We start from the raw sequence: 21,560 nt of genomic DNA, 5'->3' as shown, positions 1-21,560 counted from the left end.
CTGGGTACCACAAAAGTCTTATTTTACACCACTGACTGCACTAATCTACGAGCCAAAGAATTTCAACATAATTGCAGACAAATGGATCTGATACTGAAGCAACCACACAATTCAGCATTCAAGAGATGAAGGCACATTGCCATGCATAACTGAAAAGTAAATACATGTCAATATCTGAAGAGTTAACACATTTTCACCAAAATCGGAAAATATTTGGTGCCAAAACAACAAAAGGAAGAGTAAGTGCACATGCAAACACAAAGACGACTTAAACAGCGAAGACAGCGTCAGGAAGACATAGTAAGAAAGTAAATGCGATAGTTACTACTACTGCGTTCTTTGCCTAGACATAGTCGTTTCAGAGTGGACCCTATAAGAAGGTAGAACAGCACAAGACAGAAAGAGTTAGGCCGGGACACACTGCACACCACAGGTATGTGGACAAGCTGCTTCAAAGCCACATTCAATAATCAAATCAATTAGGGAGAGAGAAGGAGGAAAGGAGGGACAGGGGGTTTTCAAAATCAGTGAGTAGGGATGGAAGTGGAAGGAGCCTATGTGTTCTTAAAAGTGGCCTATCAATCCAAAAGGTGCCTATAAGTGTACTGTACCTACAGACTTAGAAAGGAGAAAGCACACCTAGCCTTTGTGCGATTTATCCGCAGTTAAGTCAGCCAGGTCAGGACACTGGAAGGAAGCTCTAATTACAGATAATCAGTTCCTGAAATCCTAGTGACATCACAAGCCACTCTTGCTGGCTGGCTTGTAAATGACATGGATTCAAATTGGAGCTTTGATTAAAAAGAGATCCATTCTATTACAGCATTTATCTGTGTAAGAATGCCTGTGAAACAAAATACATAAAGTAAGTGAAACTTCCGACTGAAAGAGCACATAGGCCTTAGCTGGAAGACACTAGAGTCAGCCCTTGATCAGAAACATGCAGGTAAATCAGGAGAGGTGGAGGAAATAAGAAGTATTGATGATACAGCCCTTTTATATGGCGGAGCAATCTCCATCAGTGCCCTGCCTGGCGCCTGCACCATGCACGTCTTCCCCATCCAAACATGAGGGACAGAGGGAGCTCCCCTACACCACAGCAAAGGGCATGTCTATCAGGGGCTGGGGGTTTCTCTGTGTTAGTATACAGAGGATCGCTGACTAGAGAGCAGTGCCCCGACTCGGGTTACACAATCAAAAACAACAGTGAATGGAAACACCCACACACACACACACACCAAATAAATAGGGCTTAAAGGCGTTGGCACTCTCTCTCTCACAGACGTACACGCACATGTACAGACGAACACTTTTTCAGATCTGACCTCAGGCCCATGTTTGGAGTGGACTAGCCATTCATAAGCCCCTGTGTGCTTGTGGGGGGGGGTCTGCTTTTTACAGCCAGAAGCACTGCAGAAAGCATTTGTATGAATGAAGGGAACATTATACCCACAAAAGGATGGTTATGAATGTAAGTATGGCTCTATGAATGGTGGATGATTGCCAAAGGAGGGACTGTGCTTACCAACTGGATGTCTATCAGGTCCACACAGGTTAAGTACCGATAACAACAAAGTCATTTGGAAGCTGGCCAATGTGGGCAACAGACCCCTATGTAAGAATTGTATACAACCAGAAAATGCTCTCATTAGAACCATGTTAGTGCTCATATTCTCTCTCTAGACCAGAGACCATGCTTAGAACCTGGATGACTCATACCTACAATGTAATGGAGGGAGCATTACTCATGAAGCACTGTTAAGCTGTCAGTAAAATGGCCGGCTCACACACAGCCATGTTCATCTTAGAGAACGGTGCAAATATCCTGTCTGTATGTCTAACCTGATGTTGCTGTACCTGCTGTCAGCCAAACAAACCTGTTTCTGTATGGAAAGTGTCAAAACCTTGTACACCCAACGCAACAAAACAATCTGTCAAGACTGCTGAAACTCAACTGCCATCTTGTTATTGCAAAAATCTCAAAAATAAACATTTTCTAAAGTTGACCACCAGTTTGTGAAGCTTCAACAATCATTGTAGTTAAAGACAGCAAGATGCTCCACGTTTACACAGATAATATTAGGACTGAGCCAACTGAGGAATTAAAATTGTCTTTTAAAAAAATAGGTTTAGTTTAACATTAGTGAAGTGTCGGATCACTTTTTTAAGCAGCTGCTTCCTGCCTGTAACAAAGCTTCAGTCAATAAGCTGTTAGACATTAGGCCTGTCAGTATCGATTTTCAAAATAATTGATTATTTGAAGAAGTCGATATTTGTATCTGTACATACTCAGAGTGCGTGTCCAGAGTCTATTTCCTACTGTAAGAGGAAACAGGAAATGTAAACAAATTCAGCCAATAATTGGTGCATTATCACTTTAAGATGCAAAGATGTCTCCAGATAACAACAAATGCAAATGTAGCGCATCTTGACATCTTCCACGAGGCCGGCCGCTTATTTACAAAAAAATAAAACTAATGCACCGTGGAGATAAAGAGTTCCTCAGCTGTGAAGCAGACTAGTTAGCTTACATTTTCCCACTTGCATTCTATGTCATTTCAATCAATTTTATTTTTCAATTGAGTAGCTGATAATAATCCATCAACTGTGACAGCTCTTTTGCTCACTATAAACACGCAAAGGTCTATTGTGAGAGCAAGTTGAAAGGCTTTTAGAAGACAAACAAAACTATGCCTCCAGCCAGTAAACACCAGAGGACGTCCTGCAACAAAAGGCGAGCAAACTGGAAAATACGAACTGCGTAATTGAATGATTTGAAGATGAAAAACCTTGTGAGAACATTGGGTTAGCCACTCGGATAACAGATTACTTTGTTGGAATGGGTTCTGAATCACGGGTCTGATAGATGTCCATGTGGCAGTCAAAAACAACAAAAACACAACAACACACTTTGATATCAATGAGGGGAAAGGGGGAAAGTGGCAGGAGTACAAAATGGGTGATGTACAGTATGTCAGATGTGAGGGCCTGTGAGGAGGGTGAAAAAGAACAACTATATCATTTAATATAGTTATATGTATATACAAAGGTGATTAAACTAGATAGAAGGAAGAAGTTGGTTAAATAAAGAGGATGGACATGAGTGAGAGGAAATAGAAAAGAACAAATACAAACAGATGGACAGAGACACAGGTCCACTGAGGAATCTAGTACGTGGTTTGCTACTAGATTTATAGGTGACTCTCTCTGACGTTTGGTGGTAAACCGTCCAGCCTGTAAAAATGAATATAAGAGGGAAGAAGAGAAGAAACAAGAGAGACACTTCTGTAAAAGTCCACAGATACTAGGATGAGAAACCACCACCATTAAAAGAACCAGCAAAGAATAGTGAGGAGTGCACAATATTTTGGAAGCCACAACATTATCCGCCAACATCCATCAGGAAAATGTGATTATCATTCTAGTGATTGAGCTTTAGATGATCGCTACTGCTGATAATCCACAGCCTGATTAGGAGTGTCTCCAAAGTCAGACTATAAGATCAGGTTATTGTGCTTGGGTACCGGTAGAGAGTACAGATGACCTGGATGGATACATTTCGGGAAGAAAATTACAAATGTATGTGCCTTACCTATGACTAATGCTGAATGATCAAACAAATGAGTAAGCAAGTAAGTATGAGTTAGTCGTGTATGACTGATAATTATCATTAATGTCAGTGAATACACACAAGCGGCCAATGTAGGAAATGATGTTCTGTGATCTGTGGGTCAATGTATGTGTCAATCCTACAAGGTAACATTCTTGAAAAAATGTGCATCCTAGCATTAATGGCTGTTTTGTTTATAAACTCAAAATTCCATTTGTGTACGCAGATCTGCACATACAGTATGTCCATTGTCTACCTTGGCCATGGCATGTCTGGGTGGACATTCCATCACTTTGTAGTCCGGCATAGATGTTGTCCGAAGAGAAAGAGCCCTTCAAGGAGCAGGGCTGTTGGGTCTGCACCAGCTCTGGGGACGTTCTGGGATGATTGCTGGAGCCTGAGCTGGAGTAGGAAGAACCATCTGACAGAACGGAACTTTTAGCCGGGGAGCTGGAGGAGCTGGGAGCACTCTCACCTTGTTGGAAAGAGTCACAGTCAACCACACATCCACATCTTTCCCCACAGTTCTACTCTGCGTAGTTCTTTTCTCATGTCCTGCTCCAACTACTTTGACAAAATGAATATTTACAAGTGAAAATGTTCTTCAATTCACACAGCTTCATTTCCATCAACCACTTATCACCCAGCCACCCAGAACCACACACATTTCCACTCACCCGTAGTGGCGTTGACATTGTTCTTGAGCTGCTGCACCATGGGATTGAGCAGCTTGCCGGCTTTGAGCTTCTGTTTGCTAGCCCTTCGCCTGCGGCCACTTGGGGGTACAGCATGAAGTAAGCCCACATTGGAAGGCAGGTTTTTACCCAGCTCCAGGTACAGATGTTCAATCTCACCCCTCTGGAATGCCTGCAGCTCAGAGATCTCCTTCATGTGTCTAATGAGTTAGAAAGATAAAGAATGGTTACTGCAACGCTGATATCTAGGGTTCTTATAAAAGGATTCCGTCAGTAGTTCACTACTGAATCATCCCTTCGAGTAGTCCTCTAAGACCCCATTAGGCAATGATTGGTTTGCAGTTATGATGTCAGTGCCAAGAGGAAGGAGGCAGTGTAGCTCTGAATTACCAAGCCACAAACTCAGCTTTGTAGATAAGTTACAATACAAGATAAAGCACAAGACATCAGAATTATAAGAATTTTTTCAGAATTTATAGTGCGTGATGAAGTTTGTAAGAACAAGAGTAACAGACCCCAAGATGTGCATGCAGTTGTGGGTGAGTATGTAAATCAATTACTTTTCTCTCAGTTTCTGCAGCTCTTTTCTCATGTCAGCATCCTCAAACTCGGAGTCATTATCACTGCTGACATAGGAGGAGTGGGCATGCCCTGTAGAAGGTGAGGGGGCATGACCATTCACTGCCATGGAATGTCGGCTGGGTGATTCGGAGTGTTCACTTTTGCTGCGGCCTGAGCGGCGCAGGAAGGCCACTGCCCTTTTCATGAGGTCACTTCCACTGTGCTCAGAGAGGGAATGAGGTGGGGGAGTAGGGTGGACCAGAGAAGGGCCTATGACGTCCTCATCTGCTGACTCGGAGCAGAAAAGATAAGAGCGGTGTTGGCGATGGGTGGGTGTGTCGATGGTATGAGCCCGAGGGATATGGCATGGGGTGGCATCAGGGCTGGAGTTCAGGGTGGCTTGGTAGAAGTTTGGTGGGGCAGAGTAACGGTGACTACATGAGGGTTTGGGGGTTTCTATGTTGTCTTCAATAGCTGCTGTAACAGAGAACCTGCCCACTGCCTCACTGCCTTTTTCTCTCTTGCTGTGGCTCCTTTTACTATTCTCTGTATGACAAGGGGCATCTAGGGGAGTGGGGACGACCTGAAAGAAAGTGAAAATGTCATTCAAAATTCGAATTTTCATAAAAAAAAATACTGTATCTGGCCCCTCTACAATAAGTTATATAAAGCATTTAAACCAGATGCAGCACAAATAATGACATGTTAAATATAATATAATTTGGTTAAATCAAGTCTCTAATGACATGACATGAGCATCTCGAGATATTATTCTTACTTGAAAACGGCTGGCAGCCCCATTTCCTCTGGTCAATACCCGGTTAGCTTCAAGACCAGGAAAGAGAACTTGTCAAACAACAATAATGGTACATTAAGTGGACATCACATTAAAATGTAGTTTAGATTTTTTGTTATCTACCTGCCGCTGCAGAGTCACTTTGTGCACCGACACTATCTGTGCGCTCAGGAATTCGAGGCTGGAAGAAAAAGAATGACAGAGGTGGGGGTTGCCATTAGTTGCATATTCAGTTGGCCCTGGTTCTTTAACACAGTATTAGTCATGCTCTTTACAACCTATAGTCAAATCAATAACACCCTGCAGGGCAATGGCGTTGCCATGAACCTATTTACTGACCAATGGTTCCCCCTTCTTCTTTGCAACAGGTCCCTCACTAGTCTGGCCGTCAGAGACTGGTGGCGAGCTGAATCCCTCTGTGCTGGAGGCCTGAGTATCAGATGCCGTGTTGCAGGGCTGAGAGGGTGTATGCTCCTGGTACAATAGGTTTCTCAGCTTCTCATCCAACGTCTTGATAGTACGGTCAACAAATTCCACCCTTCGGGGTCCATCGCTATCCGACTCCCCTGGGCCCCCACCAGCTGGCTGCTGCTGCCCCGATGATTGGGAGTGCTGGGAGGCCTGATGTGCTGGACTCTGTGGCTGGGATGTCACTGTCCCGGGCTGCATGGGTGTAGCATATGGTTGCTGAAGGACCACTGACTGTTGGGAAAGAAGCTGAGTTGGTTGCTCTCCAGTAGGACTGGGCTTCTGATTGGGCTGATTAGTTTCACAGGGGGCAAAACCTGGAGTAGCTCCTTTTTCAGTACCATTCACATCCAGAGACACAGGAGGCACAATAGCGCAGCATGGTATCTCTGTTACCATAGAGACAGCAGAGATACAAGGTTTTTCCACAGGATGAGTGCTGTGAAAGGTACCACCAGCAGTGGCAAGTGTATGTTTGTTTACACAGGGTTGAGGTTGCTGGACACGGGCTGTGCCCATATTTGGGTCCTGAGGTTGCACCAAGGGCTGAGAGGCAGCAGGCAGAGAGGCGGGCGGGGTTTTGGAGGGGAGAGATGCAATTGGAGTAGATACTGCAGGAATGTTGCCGTTGGGTCTGACTGATGAAGCAGATCTTTCAGATTCTGGAGAAATAAGAGTCAGAGTTAAGTAGCACTAGAATAGGGGCAGTGAGGAAGAGGGGTTGGGTGTGTGTGGCTGTGGGTGCCAGAGTATTATATCTTTGCTTGTCTTTTACCATCAGGTGATCTTAGTTTAAGTATTAAACCTGCCCTCCATTTTTGCCAAGAACCACTGCAGCAGAACTCTTGCATAACTGACCCCCGGAGCTCAGCTGCACATTCTAACACACATGCAGCATCTCCAAGTTCAACAGCAGGCCACTAAAAATAAGCAATTACAATGTATATACTCAAATATAATCCAACTAAGGAGAAAGCAAACCCAGATATTCATGAAATCTGTTCATTGATTTGAGCACCTGAAGACATGAGGGAAGCATTAATGACTTGCAAACATACCCTGGTCTGTAGAGATGTGAGACATGGTTTTCTCTTTGTCTGGCATGGGCGTCTCAGCCACAGGGCAAATGATAAACCAGCGCTTGCCAGTGTGGAGAACTGTCAAGGACACACAAACAAAACCACCCACACCTACTTTAAAATCTATCCAGTACAAGACCAAAAAGGATTGACAGAAAGTTTTCAACTAGACAAAAAGCATGACGCCTTACCATTTTGCTGATATACCTGCTGTGGGGTGCTGGGTGCAGTGGCGTTCAAACCCTAAAGCAAATGGAGGGATACATAGAGTTGGTGCATATGTATTAAATTAAAATCAAATCTAAAATGCATCCCAACAAGCCAAAGAGCTGAACTTTAGAAAAGGACATTTGTTGGATCAACATGTCAGATCAGTAAGACTTATATGTTTGGCAGTGCTTCCTGGCAGCGTTGCACGTACAGTCAATCGAGAGTGCTGTCAGGAGGATGACATTTCCGAAATATACGCACCATTCACTGTCATCAGTTCCTTTCTCACCTCTGCTCCCAGTGTGCAGCCAGCTCCTTCACTCTGCTGGGGACTGCCTCCATGGTCGGAGCTCCTCTCCCCCTCAGTGTCCTCACTCAGCATGTCCTCAGCCTTGTCCACGATATCCTTCAGCTGTTCGATAAACACCTCTTTTTCGAGAGGCAGAATGAAATCATTCGCCACCTGAGATGAGGATGAAGGGACAAAATAGCAACAAAACAAGTTTTAGTATACAAACTTAGCCTTAAAATACATCTGCACTTAAAGGCTGCGTTAGAAATCACAGTTGGAGGAGGGAAATATGCTGCAACTAAGATATGTTATTTCTAAATATATACAGTATTTTTGGCAAACGAAGATATATGTCTTGATTTATGGCTTATGTAAACCACAGGACAATTAACACTTTGGCATGATGTTGCTAGATTTTTTAAGTATCTAAAGAATGTAGTACAATTAAATGTTTAAAGCAAATAGGTACAGAGGCGAGAAGGTAAACTTGCTTGTCTAAACGCCATAAACAAGTATCACCAACTGGTCACCTTTTCATACATGATGAGTTGGTGGAGCACTCGTGCTATAAAATATTAATGCACCTATGAGTATGAACCCTAATATGAGCTGTTTGAGATCAGAGGGAAAGAGAAGGAGCAGCAGATAAACTGACATTTTTGCTGCATTGCAGTTGAGAGCAGGGAGTGTCAGAGATCTGGTCTATAAGGAAGCATCTCACAAAATGCTAATTTTAGCAAACACTTCTGAAAAACATTTCAACCAGTTTAAACGGCAGTAATTCAGTCTCCTTTTCAAACATACCATGTACGTGGCAATTTCTTCTGGTGCGTCTCCATCCAGATCAAACTTGAAAGTAACCATCTTGTGATTATGGGTTTCCAACTGGCACTCTACCATCTTATCCCCCGTGTTACACACCTGAACCAAGAGGGAATGTAGTAAATAGAATGTATCGCTGTAACTTCAAACATGAATGGAACAATGGGTTTTTGTCTGTAATACAACTTGGCCACCCACATTGAGCATGCTGAGCTTCAGCCTGCAGATCCTCTCTTGCCGTGAACGAGTGCGTGTGGACCTGCGATGGTGTTTGCGGGCCTTCCCTTCACCTTTACTTCCATGCGTCCCCTCATAGCCATCACTCATCTCCTTGCCGGATGTGGCATCCGAGTTGACACTAGTTTGGGGAATGAAAAGGTAATAAGTGCAAATACTGCTTCATTCATGAAAACCCAATACCTTGTAGGCTGCTGTGTTTGTGCTGGCTAAAGGTAGAAGTGGGACGCATCTACACTCATGTAGCTTTCCTTTCCACTCCGCTTGATATGGTCAAGACTGGAATTGTGTTCAATGGATTAATGTCCATTTGACTGGCTGATATTAGTTTAATCTAATATGAATTTTAGTACCACTATCAGGGAACTGCCGAACACACCTGCAAAGCGGGAATAAGCTAGTACCTGTCATAGCTGTGTCCACCAGCCTGTTTCTCTGCAGCTTGATCCTACAGACAGAACAAACATTAGAAACTAACAACTAGAAGGAGCGGATAATAGAGTGTATATTGCATGGATAAAGCATTTCATTTTGTCGGATTAGATTTCCCACAGTAACCTGAGAGATTAAAATAGAGTTGCACTGTATGTGAATGTACAAGTGGCTTTCCAAAGCAAGCAGGGCCCAGATGAGGAAATGGAAATTATGGGACATAAGAAGTGTGGAAATAAGTTGTGTGTCCTTACCTCCAGTTTGCTCTCTGTTGGACCCTGACCTGTGGCCCCTGTGAGAGCACCCAGCTGTTTTTGCTGACTCGTAATTGGGTCATAATTGGCAGACGCAGGCGACGCATTTTGAGAGTCAGCTGGCAGCAGCACAGGGACCTGGCCATGAATGCGACTCTGGGCCGGTACCTGGGCTTGTGGGGGCAGCTGGCATGAGACCTTGTTGGGGTCTATCTGTGCAGCAGTACTGCCCGGGACGGGATCGAGTCCACCCTGCAAACAAGGGGAGAAGACTGTAGGTTGGACAAGCTGAACATGCAGATGTATCAATCACTTAAAAAGCTCTGAAGCGACTTTAATATTATATTATATTTCTTCATTTAACTACATCTTTTCTGTCTATGAAATATGACTAACAGCTTTTATCAGTATGTCCTACAAATCAGGCACTGCATACTCGGCCGACAAAAAGCTTTAACTTTTTGTCGGCAGAAAAAGAATCACAGATTCACCAGAGTAAATCCACCCTTGACACACACACAAACACACACCGCTCCAACTCACACCTACTTGGTAAACATCTAATGTAGGTTGCAGCCATCATAATTACCTGCATCAGAGGCTGAGTGCTGGTAGTTGTTTCAAGGTGTGTGTTCTGGAGCAAAGCAGTGTGTGTGTGTGTAGGGAGTGTGGTTAATGCTGCCATAAATGCAGGTTGTGAATAAGGGGCTTCGGCTCTAACACTCTGCTGAGCAGAGGAGCACTGGTGCTGTGGGGAAGTGGGGCCCATCATACTCAAAATGTGTGAGGGGGACGGCATAAGGGACACTGGAATGGGTGAAACCAAGGTATTTTCAATATGCAAAGGGGAGAGGGGAGAGAGTAAGGGGGTTACAGGGAAAGTCTGGCCAGGAGAAAGGAAGACATGAGTAAGAGAAGAAGAAGCTGAAGAGAGGGGAGCAGAGAATGAGTTTAAGTAGGGGGATTCACAGTCAGTCACAGCTGGCATCACCTTGACTGTGGGGTACTGTGAAGGAAACTGGGAGAAGAAAAATAGAGGAATGTCACATACTCTAAAGACAAGGTTCAAACATAGGAGGGAGTTGCAACTAAATAACCAGCATCAAGTTTATACTGTTTGTCTAAAATAATAATCCAAACAGAATAATAACCCATGCATATCACATAAGAAGCGAGCTGATGAGAGTAGTGTATGACAATACCTGGGATGGGTGTGTTGGTGGTTTGGAGGTTGAAATCTGAAGCGGTTGCACTTGTTGGTGTACAGGCGCCTGCACCATTTGATTCTGCCCATGGCTCTGTCCATCTTGTCCAAGCTGTGACGCCAGCAGAAAGAAGAAAACAAGGAAAAGGGGAAGAAGAAAAGAGAAGATGGATGTTTGGGAGTGGCCAGGGATTTCAGTTTCATCTGTGTTTGGTAATCCACATTTCCTGCTATTGACCTAGATCAGACTAGCTCACATTTTCCATCCTGTTTCTAAGTCTGTGGACAGTCAGCATCTGCTGCATACAGCTTTGAACCATATAACAGATACAGAAAAGGCCTGAGGGTGTGGGGGATGGTGAATGCAATGGACAAACCCAGTGTTATTGTTTTACACTGTCTCCATTTGCTCCTTGATGATTGTTGTCTCTGGAAACTATTTCCTGGGCTTCCTTCTAATTTAATACCAAATCAAAGACAAGCAACCAAACTACTAAAACTAGTCAACTTAACATTCAATTTGTCAAAGTCATTATTTTCCATCCCTCCCACATAATGAGATCCCCATGTGTGTTGAGAGTAGGGTGTTGTTAGTTGCATTGCAAAGATGTGGCCGAATATGAAGAAACAAAAGGAAAATGCAACATATGCTACCTAGCTAAAATATACTACACATTTATCATTCAAACTGTAGACTCACCTGTTGGGCTATTGGTGCTGCCTGGCTATGCTGTGCAGAGGCTGGCAGGCTCTGGGGAGTCACAACTTGATTAGCTCCTATGTAGATCTGCGGCATAGCAGCAGATTGTGCGGACAGGTACTGGCTCTGAGCTGCGGCAGCATCAGGAAGGCCGACAGCAGGGCAACTCTGGTGAGTGGGAGCTTGTTTAGCCGAGTTTGCGGTGGGATAGACCTGAGAAGTTGAGGTCTGAATCTGCTGAATTGTTGACTGCGACACATCCTGGGTCTGCTCTAGAACTTGTGTCTGCATGCAGTTCTGACTGAGTTGCTGTAGCACAGAGGTGTGCAATTGTTGCTGACTGCTAAACTGAAAACTTTGAGACTGGAGGCCTGCTGACTGGGCCATTTGTTGATGAATTGGTTGCACCGTTTCTTGGCTGTGCTGGAGCTGAGACTGAATATAAGCCTGCTCAACATTTGGCGCTTGTTGTATACTGGACTGAGGATTTTGGTGTTGTTGCTGAATTTGTATCTGTTGGCCATAATGTGCTGGTGTGGAGGAGCTCTGACCATGCTGCTGACTTTGCAGCTGGACCGGTGCTTGGACCTGCTGTGGTGTGCTGGGAGCCAGAGCAGGATGTGACTGGGTCGTGGCCACCATGGAGGGGACTGCAGTTGCAAGAGGATAGCTTTGAACCAATTGCTGTGCTGGCAGGGTGTTCTCTGCTGCTGCACCCTGTTCCTTGGGTTGAGTAGAGTATCCAAATGCAGTCTGAGCCTGTTGTTGAGCTGGAGTCACACAGTTGTGGCATATTTGTTGGACTTGTGTTGCAAAAGACAATGCTGCCGCTGTCTGCTGCTGCTGCTGTTGGTGAAATGGTGATTGGTGTGCAAGATGTTGTAGACAAGTTGAGGCTGCAGGACTTGCTGCAGGTTGAGTCTGTTGCAGACTTGGAGGTATGTAACCGGCAGCACTACCTCCTTGCTGGATGTTGGCTGCGCAAACACTGGCTGGAGCTGGTGCTGTGGCAATGGTCTGGTAACTGTGTCCAGGCTGGACATACTGCTGAGGAGGCAGACCTTGGAGAGACGGCTGAATCTGGTGGCCAGAAGAACTGGCCTAGGTATACAAAGGAAAGAAATTTGATCACTTAGTGAATTGAATATATTGGCCATGGATAAAATGCACATTGTTTGTTAGTATGATGAGGGGTTAAACACAAATTCATAAAACATCTGTTTCAACAATGAAGCAATGGCTAATTTAAGTAGACATGGGGAGAACACTGCAAAAGGAAGAGAGGAAAGAGATCAGAGTGCCATCTCTGCTCCTTCAAGTGGAAGCCATCTATTGATTGGAATAGACAAGGGATCAAGCTGAGGTAAGGAAAAAGACACTGCTGCACTAGGTCAGTAAAGCAGAAAGCGAACACTGTTAAGATCTGGGTCATTCGTGTGCGGCATTAGGGGTAATCAGCAGGTGAATGTTGTCTGCAAAAGCTTCTCATATTGCCCACCAACAGGACTAGCCTTACCACACCGATTTAATAAAGGACAGTCAGCGCTAGAGGCTTATGCAGGTAGCAAGATGTAGACAGGAGATCAGACCAGCTCCATGCAGAATACTGATGCACCTCCTACAGGCTGCCAAAATCAGTTAAGCAGGCGTTGACCCAAAGTAGGAAACTCAAGGGACTAGGTCTACTATTGTGACCTACCACTCCCACAGCCTCAGTAACGGGTTGCTCCATGGCACAGCAACTGGCCCTGCGGTCTTGGGGAGGTTCATGTTCACCGACCAAACCGTCATTCAGGGGATGAATTTTCAGACTGCCATGTCCAGAGCTGCAAGCAGGTCTGTGATCAGCTGAGGGCTGGTTGGTCGTTGTGTGAGCGGGGGCTGTTTTGCGGCTAATGATATTCAACAGAGATTTCTGCAACTCTGAGAAATCTGAGCAATCACTTGAAACTTTCATCAGTCCAGGCCCAGAGGTGGCCAATGTTCCACAAGAGGACCGGTGGCGCCTGAGGATGCATGCACAGCAGTTTGTTGGCATGGTACCAGAGTGGTTGCACTGGCTACCATCTCTTGATCTTAGAAGATTCAAAGAGAGGCAAACCTGACACATTTTGCTTCGAAGCATGGCACAATGGGGATTATGTTGAGACTTTAGACTGAGAAGGCTGCTAAGATCAGAGTGCCTACGTCCACTTGGCACAGGCTTCCAAAGGGTGGCATCTGATGAGGGTCTGATACCGGTGTCACTAAGGCGGCGGGATGCAGGAGGAGACGAAGCAGGGGTGATTTGCACCGCTGGAAGAGCACTTGGGGAAGGCAATCGAGCCTCTGAATAAGGTTCAGCGGGGCTAGGCTCTGAATGGCCATCTGATGCCACGAGGGTGGGGCTGACTGATCTTTTGCTCTGAGATTGAAGGAGAGCATGGATTTGAGCGATGTGGTTGGCCCTGTGACTGTCGATGACGGGGGCACTTCCTCTCCTTGCTGCAGCTCCCAACCGAGCCCTCAGATCTGGGGCCAGCGCTGCCTGACGCACTTCACCCTTCTCATAGGAGTGAGGACGAGTGCTGTGGCACTGCTCAAAGAGCAACCCAAAGGCAAAAAACATGTTACAAAAATTATCAAATAATGACCAAAAATAAAAGGAAATGGAAGTACACGCATGTCATGTAACCTGTCCAACACATGTGGATGTACATTAGCTGACAGGGTGTGTATCTACAGACCTGCTGTGTTGCCATAGCAAGGGGTTCCAGCAGGGACTGGTAGAGGACACTCTGCTGACTGCTGTGGGAGTCCGAGTACACAGTGGAACCAATGCCACTGTCGAGTGTGCCGTCTGCTAAAGAGGTACACACACACACACAAAAGATAAACACACCACATAGTACTACAACGTCAAAGAACGTCCATGTCACTGTGTGCATGACGACGGTCTCTTACATGTCACTGAGGTGGCGCTAGTTGGGAGGTTACACAGCCTGTTGTGCTGGTCTGCCTCTGGCTCTTCTGGTTCTGCCGAAGAGGGCTGTCCTACATACGCAGCTCCCGCACAAATGCCCTGAGATGGTGGGATTTGAACCCCATGTCCCCCATCGCCATGTTCCACCGGAACTGCAGCAGAAGCAGTTCTCCCTCTTCTCCATTTGATCAGTGCCACACGGTCCCTAATCGACTTTCCCACGGTCTTAGCATCATTCTCGTGAAAGAAGCCAGACTCCACCTGGTGAAGAAAAGGCAAGAGCATACTTTTATGTTAGGGTATTTTTAACATTTGGTGTGTGAGAGAAGAAGGAGGAAGCATTACATGGTGTAGTGAGAGTGTAAGGGACAGAGAAAGAGCTGCAGAAGAAAAGGAATAGAGAAAGTATTTTAAGGAAATCAAAGGAGTGCGGCATTATTCTTTGTAGGCAGCTTGGTTATACTTAACAATAGAGCCACCTGATGTTACCTCTGTGGATAACAAAAAGATGAGGACAATACATGCAGTAAAACATGCATACACATGGCCCAAAATAGTAAACCACAGCTCTGTCTCTAATCTGAATGGGAGAACACACCATAAAACCAAACAGAAAAATGACAGTGGACAAAACAATACACAGAGATAGAAAGTCTTTTATCCTACAGTTGTACAGAATTAGTAGTGTGTAAGCATGCATTTACTCCCGCGCAAAAACATTGACGCACCATCTCTTGTGCCACAACTTCTGGAACATCTTTCTCCAGATCAAACATGAACTCGATGGCGCCGCTCTCCTTGTATTTTACTTTTAGCTTCTTATGGTCCTCCACCCACAGCTTCAGGGCTATCGAGGTTTTTTTCCCATCATCCTCCTCTGCTAGCTCCACCCTGACACCCGTGTCCTCAGCAAAGAAGGCATGGTTCAACAACTCCTTGATTGAGTACCTGAAAAAAGAACAGGTGAGTTCAGACTGGCACAAACCTGTACTTGCTACAGTGCTGCCACATGCATCGGTGTGATTAACTGTATTGTGTACTGTATTAACACATGCTGCAGTTAAGGAATATCTTGTGCTCGTCTCATCCAATAATAAACACAACAGCAACAAGCATATCACACACACTCTGCTGTTATGAAGAGACAGGGGTTTAGTTAACTACTTAAGTCCAAACCACTGGATGCTGCTTTAAGGGTTAAATACCAGCTGTACAAAAACTCATTATGTAAAAACTGGACTACAGTAGAAGAGACTGCAATGCTGCTGACAGCCAAACTATCAGCACTCGAGCAATGAAATGGGTGAGGAAAGGTGAAGGATGAGAGGACGCCTTGTGAGCCCCACAGATTGGACAGTAATGGCTCACCGCTCCTCTTTCTTTTGGCAGATACACTCCCCAATAATCTCCTTTATTTCTGGATCCATGACCTTGTTGTAGCTGGCTGGCTTCACTCCCTAAGTAAAAAGAAAATGAAAACAAAATTGAGGACACGCCGTGGGAAAACACTGTGCAGATAAAGAAATAATGAACAGGAAAAAGCAAAGAAAAGCGGGCGAGGAGATGTTTGCAATAACACTTAAATCTGGGATGGTGAGTAAAATGACTCATAGGTCAGCACTTTACAATTTCTTTGCAAACTTTTAAGGTGGGAGTTTATGCAGTAATTCTCCTTGTGCAGGCCTCAATTCTTAAAAACTTTCTGCATCTGTGAAATAAAGGATATGCCACTTTTACCAGTTCTACCAATTTTGCAGGTATATGCTGAACTGTGCGAGTGCTGTGTGAGTAGTTCAACTCTAGCAGCCGGTTCTCTTTCATCAGTCTATTATTACCCAGCAGAGGTCCCTCCAGAGCAGGCTGATATGAAGACACAACAATACACCACTGTATCCAGAAAGATGCATGCTGGCCAATCATTGATATGGGCATACAGGCCACTTCTTAAACGGCAGGTGTAAGAGACACCGCTCAGATTCTAACACACCCCTATCTCGAGAGGGGAAATGAAATACTCTTAATAAATTCAGGAAGATTATGACAACCCAACCCAAAAAGGGTTTGTCGTACACTTGAATAGCTGAGGACACTTGGGAATAGAACACCTTTTGGGTTTTTCTAAAAGCCACAGCGACTCCACATGGCTCATTTATTATTCATTCCACAAACTCCTCAGGACTCTGTAATAAGGTTACATCCGGTTGAAATAAACACGGAAGATTATTTTTCTAAATCCAATAAACTACTTTTGAGAATGATGATGATGATAAGATTAGACAGTCAAATTTCATGTGAATGAAGACATAAAAATGACCTGTCACATTGGGTTGAACCAATTCCATTTAGATATTTCGCAAGCTTTCCCCTTGTGTCATCATTCAGACAAAATGTTAACGTTGTACACTGATAACTGAAACTAAATGGCAGGATTCCAATTCGTTTTACAGCTGGCGTCATGCAAGAGGACAAAATAAAAACTTCTGTTTTAAGATTGCAAGCCTGTTAAAAAGAGTTATTCCACCATTGAGTCATATTTTGAGAAACTTAAAAATGGTACAGCGGCTGAACTTACACTGGTGACTTTGCGGTAAATCTGGGCAGCATTCTGACACTCCGAATAAGGGTATTCAGATGTGGCCATCTCTAGCATGCACATTCCAAAGGCGTAGACGTCCACAGCCTCATCGTAATGCTCCTCATACATCTCTGGAGCCATGAACTCTGGGGTTCCTGAAGAGAAAAAACCCAACAGGATGTGTAACTTACTTATTTAATGTAAGGATTGCAAAACCTCAAAGCTACATTTAGAAGTGTTATACTGGCAAAGTCACTTACCTATGACACTCTTGGCGAAGGATGCAGCTTTAAGTGTTGCCAGTCCCAAGTCCCCTATCTTCACTGACCCTGTAGGTCCAGTGATAAAGATGTTATCACATTTGAGGTCTCTATGGATGATCGGAGGGCTCCGGGTGTGGAGAAAGTAGAGACCTTTGAGGATCTGCCTGCACCAGCTCCTGAGCACCTTGGGTTTCATTACTTTGAAACGCTTTAGATATCTGTCAGGAGAGGGACACGGGTAACTCACAATCAGAAGTTTCAAAATAAGTCTGATGGATAAACAGTTTTCAGTGTCAGTCTACAAGAACAGTCTTCATGAGTACTCACGTTTTCAGCGTTCCTGATGTCATGAGTTCTGTTACTAGAACAATGCACTTCTTCCCTTTGAGGGGCGACTCCCAAAAGTCATAAAAGCGGACAATGTTGGGATGCTGAAGGCCCTTCAACATCTCTGCTTCCTCCTTAAAGCGCTGGCGTTCAACTTTGGACAGCTTACGATCCTGGGGGAGAGAAAAGGAGAACAGAGAAATAATGATTATGAAATCATAATGAGAGAGGCTGTACTTGGTAATTGGTTCTTTTCTTACATCTAGTGGTTCATGGGAATCACCTGAGGCCTCCACATAATCCGCTCTTATAGTATTTTATTATTAATGCATATGTGTAAGGAGCGTAGGGCCATATTACCATCACTTATTAATCATATGTAATATGGTCGGTAGTTTATCACTGAACTCAGGTGCCAGCCAATACATGATCCATTAATACATGCCAGAATCATTTAAGGCATAAAGTGAAATCCTTCCTCAAAGAACCTGCACCAACTTACGCTTGAATCCACTGCAAAGCCAAAAGGTGCTTTCATAATATCCACATTGGAACCAGATGAATAGAACCTTTGTGTGTTTGAGTTTTGATAAACGTGAAGTCAGACCCCAAACTTGGCAACGTGCAGAATAAACTGCAGCGAGACCAATTGAAAATTCGAGTTAACAGTCCCAAGCGTGCCCGGGTTTGGTACTGTTCTGAAAAAGCAATCCGAGTTAAATTCAGGAAGCAAACAACTTAAAAGCAAATATTAGACAGCCACACCACTGTCTCTGGCTCCGATTTATTATATCACTTTAATCAATCCACAACTTTCTCTACACTCTGCTCGCGCTGTCCCTATTCCCATGGAGTGCAACACATAGTATCGCCTGTTCATCACACCTGCAGAGCAAATCCCATTATGCTTACCAGATTTGTCTCCGATTACTATGGCATGAAGGTGATATCATGCTGGTAATCAGTCATTTCCTTACAGCGAGTGTTCCTGATGATATTATAATAACATTATGAAGAAAATTACTTATTAACTTATTTACTGCTGTTGAAATGAATCGGAGCAATTAGTCGGCTGGGGAATCACAACATCAGAACACTAACGATAATCTAATATTGAGCGTAAAAGGTAGCAGCTCACATATCTGTACAAACGAACATTCGGTTGCCGTATCATCATCATCCGCCGGTTGCAACGCCGTGAAAAAGGGCTAATGTCACCACGACACTGAACATGAGGAACCGTTTTGTGAGATGAATGCATGAAAATGAATTAAGAATTGAGACATGACTGGATGGCTGCTGGTACGGGCCAACTTAGGTGACAAGTGGCCAAAGACGTTCAAGTCCAAGGTGGCTACTGACAAATTGTCAGATTGACGTTCCGAGGTCAGGCACGATTCGTCACATTGCAAAAGATTTATCCACGAACAGACTATGAAAACACTGGGCATGCTGAGAAGAGAGACGTGATGGGTGGCGACCACAGTGGCTTGGAAGTCCACGCCCACCACACACACTGCGGCTAAAGGTTGCAAGTCATCGATCTCATCCAATCTTTCTCCATTTCCTTTACTTGCACACAACCCTTTACGCCTCTACCCTCCCCCATATCTGCAATCCATGTCTCTCTCTCTCTTTCTCTCTCTCTCTCTGCACCCCTCACACAACCACTCCCTTTTTTATCACCCAACATCCCACACACATGGGAGACATGCATGTCTTAGTAATGTCCCCCTCTCAGTGCGGGGAATCATTGATTCTATACGAAGCCGACGTCTCTCTCTGAGAATCACTTTTCTCTCCGCAGTGCTGACAGTGTCTTTATTGTGATTTCCCTTTAAAAACCCTACAGCAGTGGGTTATGTAACAAAACACACACACACAAACACACACAAACACACACACACACACACACACACACACACACACACACACACACACACACACACAACACCTAGTGCTAATCATGGAGTGGAAGCATGGCCCCACCCCTCACAGAGGCAGAGGACACAGACAGTGGGATTCAATGAAAACAAGTGAGTGAGATCTAATCTATTTAATTATTCAACTGAAAAGACCTCCCCATGAAAAGTAAATAGCAAAAGACAAAAGATGGACCTCAGCAGCACGAGAAAGACACAAGGCGGCACTTGAGAAGATGAGAACATGCTATGATGCAACATGTTGGCGTGTATACGATGATAAAGCAAGGCGTGTGAGAGAGAGTGAGTGTGTGTGTGTGTGGCATATCAGGGTTTTTTTGCAAGTGTGTGGGGGTGGGGATTTTCACTGCACTCTTCTGAAGTCCCATGAATAATTCAGTTTCTAGAGAGAACCCATTCGCCTGAGCCCAGCTCAGCTGAGCAGTAGCGGGGCTGTGGCTGCCTAAGTTAACCTGGGTCATCCCCTCCATCAGCCATTTACTGCTCAGGAGCGGCACGTGGCCCGACCGGGGCTACAAACAAGAGTCCTGAGTGATGTTGAGAGGGAATGTTACCCTGGTGGAGGTTTCACTCCTTGAGGTAATAGTCCCCCCTTATCTGCACATACCTCCCTTCTATCTCACACACCCTCCCCCTCTTTATCTGGGCTCTCATCTTTCAGGAATCCTGCTGCCTTTTCTAAACAGCCCACACACCCCCGACGGTGATCCCCCAACTTCCAGTCTCACACAAACACACACACTCACCCACACCCACACTAATCTCCAATTGCTCTCTCACTTCCTTTACCCCACTCTGCAGACTCAGGGCTTCTGCGTAATTCAGAAGTCACATGTAGGCTCAAAGGTGTAGTGCACGGCGTCTCTCTCTCACTCTCTCACGCACACACACACACTGAATATCACTTCCAAGACGCACGCACATGGAGCAGACGAAATATGCCAGGATGTCACTTAAACATCAATATATGTGACTCATCCAGTACCTCAGGCGTGTGCACATTTCAGTATGAGTCATTAGTCTGTTTAATTAGAAGTGCAATCAGTGTAAAAATGACACTATCTACTGTGTATGCCTGAATATTTTCTAATCAAGTATGTGCCGTTTACTTGGCCAGGGGGAAAAGTCACAGTTGGTAGCGTGTGCCACCCAGACGGGGTTAAACACACAAAAGCACACTTCTACCACACAGCGTGGGCAAAACATGTTGTGACATTAGCGGGCGGCAATCGATAAAAGCTGGGCTCCGATCTGCTGCCACCCACAACATCTGGATTAGTGCCTCTATTCTTGGAGCTCAGAGCAGGGTGGACATCTTACGATTAGACACCAAAACAAAGGGCAAAGAGACCGAGAAGTCCTGGGAATGCTGCTAGCTGAGGTACATACTGTAGCATGTAATTATAAACATGCGTTCAAATCGTGCTCTTGGACGCATGTCACATTCCGTCCCCTATCTGTCCGTGTCTCCTTCCCGTAGACGGTGTGGTTGGGAACAAAGCGCCCTCATTGAGAAGGAAGACAGCCATCAGTGAATTGTGACGCCTCAGTGCTCTACCACAAGTTTCTACAGGCAGGTAATCCAACATAGCTGTGACAGATACAGTTCACAATTATGGGGGCTGGCTTACACAGTAGATAGTTTGTTTATACACACTGAGCCATTTTCCCTGCAACCTAATACAAGAGCCCATTTGTATGTAAATAAACAGCACCCCTACCCCAACCCTAGTTAAACAGCACTTCAAAACAACTCGTTTTGTTTAAGGGGGATTTCCACAGCTCAATGTTGGTTAAAGCTAAGTGCTATGCTATTGATCAACCTTTAAGAATGAAACAGCTCACTCAGGGTATTGCACTTTGAGGAGTGTAACATGACCTACTTAAACAAATAAACATACTTCAACAGCTGATCAACTGTGAGTTCTCGCCACACACACACACACACACACACACACACACACACACACACACACACACACACACACACACACACACACACACACACACACACACACACACACACACACACACACACACACACACACACACACACACACACACACACACACACACACACACACACACACACACACACGTTTGTAGAGAGGCAAGTCGGAATCGTTGACA

At 44.9% G+C, this 21,560-nt stretch overlaps 1 protein-coding gene across 5 annotated transcripts in view; it reads right to left on the bottom strand.

Annotated features, from left to right (window-relative positions):
- LOC143012974 (serine/threonine-protein kinase WNK2) overlaps positions 1-21,560 on the bottom strand; it is a 35,881-nt gene that overhangs the window by 3,254 nt on the left and 11,067 nt on the right. For 3 of the 5 annotated variants that reach the window (XM_076166350.1, XM_076166354.1, XM_076166351.1), the window contains 23 exons: positions 17,488-17,660; positions 17,158-17,378; positions 16,895-17,052; positions 15,691-15,779; positions 15,051-15,270; positions 14,304-14,583; positions 14,087-14,202; positions 13,060-13,935; positions 11,361-12,461; positions 10,659-10,772; positions 9,457-9,708; positions 9,175-9,218; positions 8,732-8,891; positions 8,516-8,632; positions 7,709-7,882; positions 7,401-7,452; positions 7,189-7,287; positions 6,002-6,792; positions 5,786-5,843; positions 5,645-5,691; positions 4,866-5,449; positions 4,288-4,505; positions 3,867-4,085 (listed from right to left, as the gene is read on the bottom strand). In XM_076166350.1, the coding sequence (XP_076022465.1) occupies positions 3,867-4,085; positions 4,288-4,505; positions 4,866-5,449; positions 5,645-5,691; positions 5,786-5,843; positions 6,002-6,792; positions 7,189-7,287; positions 7,401-7,452; positions 7,709-7,882; positions 8,516-8,632; positions 8,732-8,891; positions 9,175-9,218; positions 9,457-9,708; positions 10,659-10,772; positions 11,361-12,461; positions 13,060-13,935; positions 14,087-14,202; positions 14,304-14,583; positions 15,051-15,270; positions 15,691-15,779; positions 16,895-17,052; positions 17,158-17,378; positions 17,488-17,660 (6,163 nt within the window). Of the gene's footprint in view, positions 1-3,866; positions 4,086-4,283; positions 4,506-4,865; positions 5,450-5,644; positions 5,692-5,785; positions 5,844-6,001; positions 6,793-7,188; positions 7,288-7,400; positions 7,453-7,708; positions 7,883-8,515; positions 8,633-8,731; positions 8,892-9,174; positions 9,219-9,456; positions 9,709-10,658; positions 10,773-11,360; positions 12,462-13,059; positions 13,936-14,086; positions 14,203-14,303; positions 14,584-15,050; positions 15,271-15,690; positions 15,780-16,894; positions 17,053-17,157; positions 17,379-17,487; positions 17,661-21,560 lie in introns of all 5 variants that reach the window. The other 2 variants (XM_076166353.1, XM_076166352.1) reach the window with 2 other exon arrangements.

The sequence above is a fragment of the Genypterus blacodes genome, unplaced genomic scaffold (genome assembly GCF_046128005.1).
Source record: "Genypterus blacodes isolate CSIRO-AG114 ecotype Tasmania unplaced genomic scaffold, CSIRO-AGI_Gbla_v1 ptg000156l_1, whole genome shotgun sequence".
Taxonomy (NCBI): Eukaryota; Metazoa; Chordata; class Actinopteri; order Ophidiiformes; family Ophidiidae; genus Genypterus; species Genypterus blacodes.
Note: the sequence above shows the minus strand (reverse complement) of the source record. Positions and strands in the feature narration are given on the sequence as shown.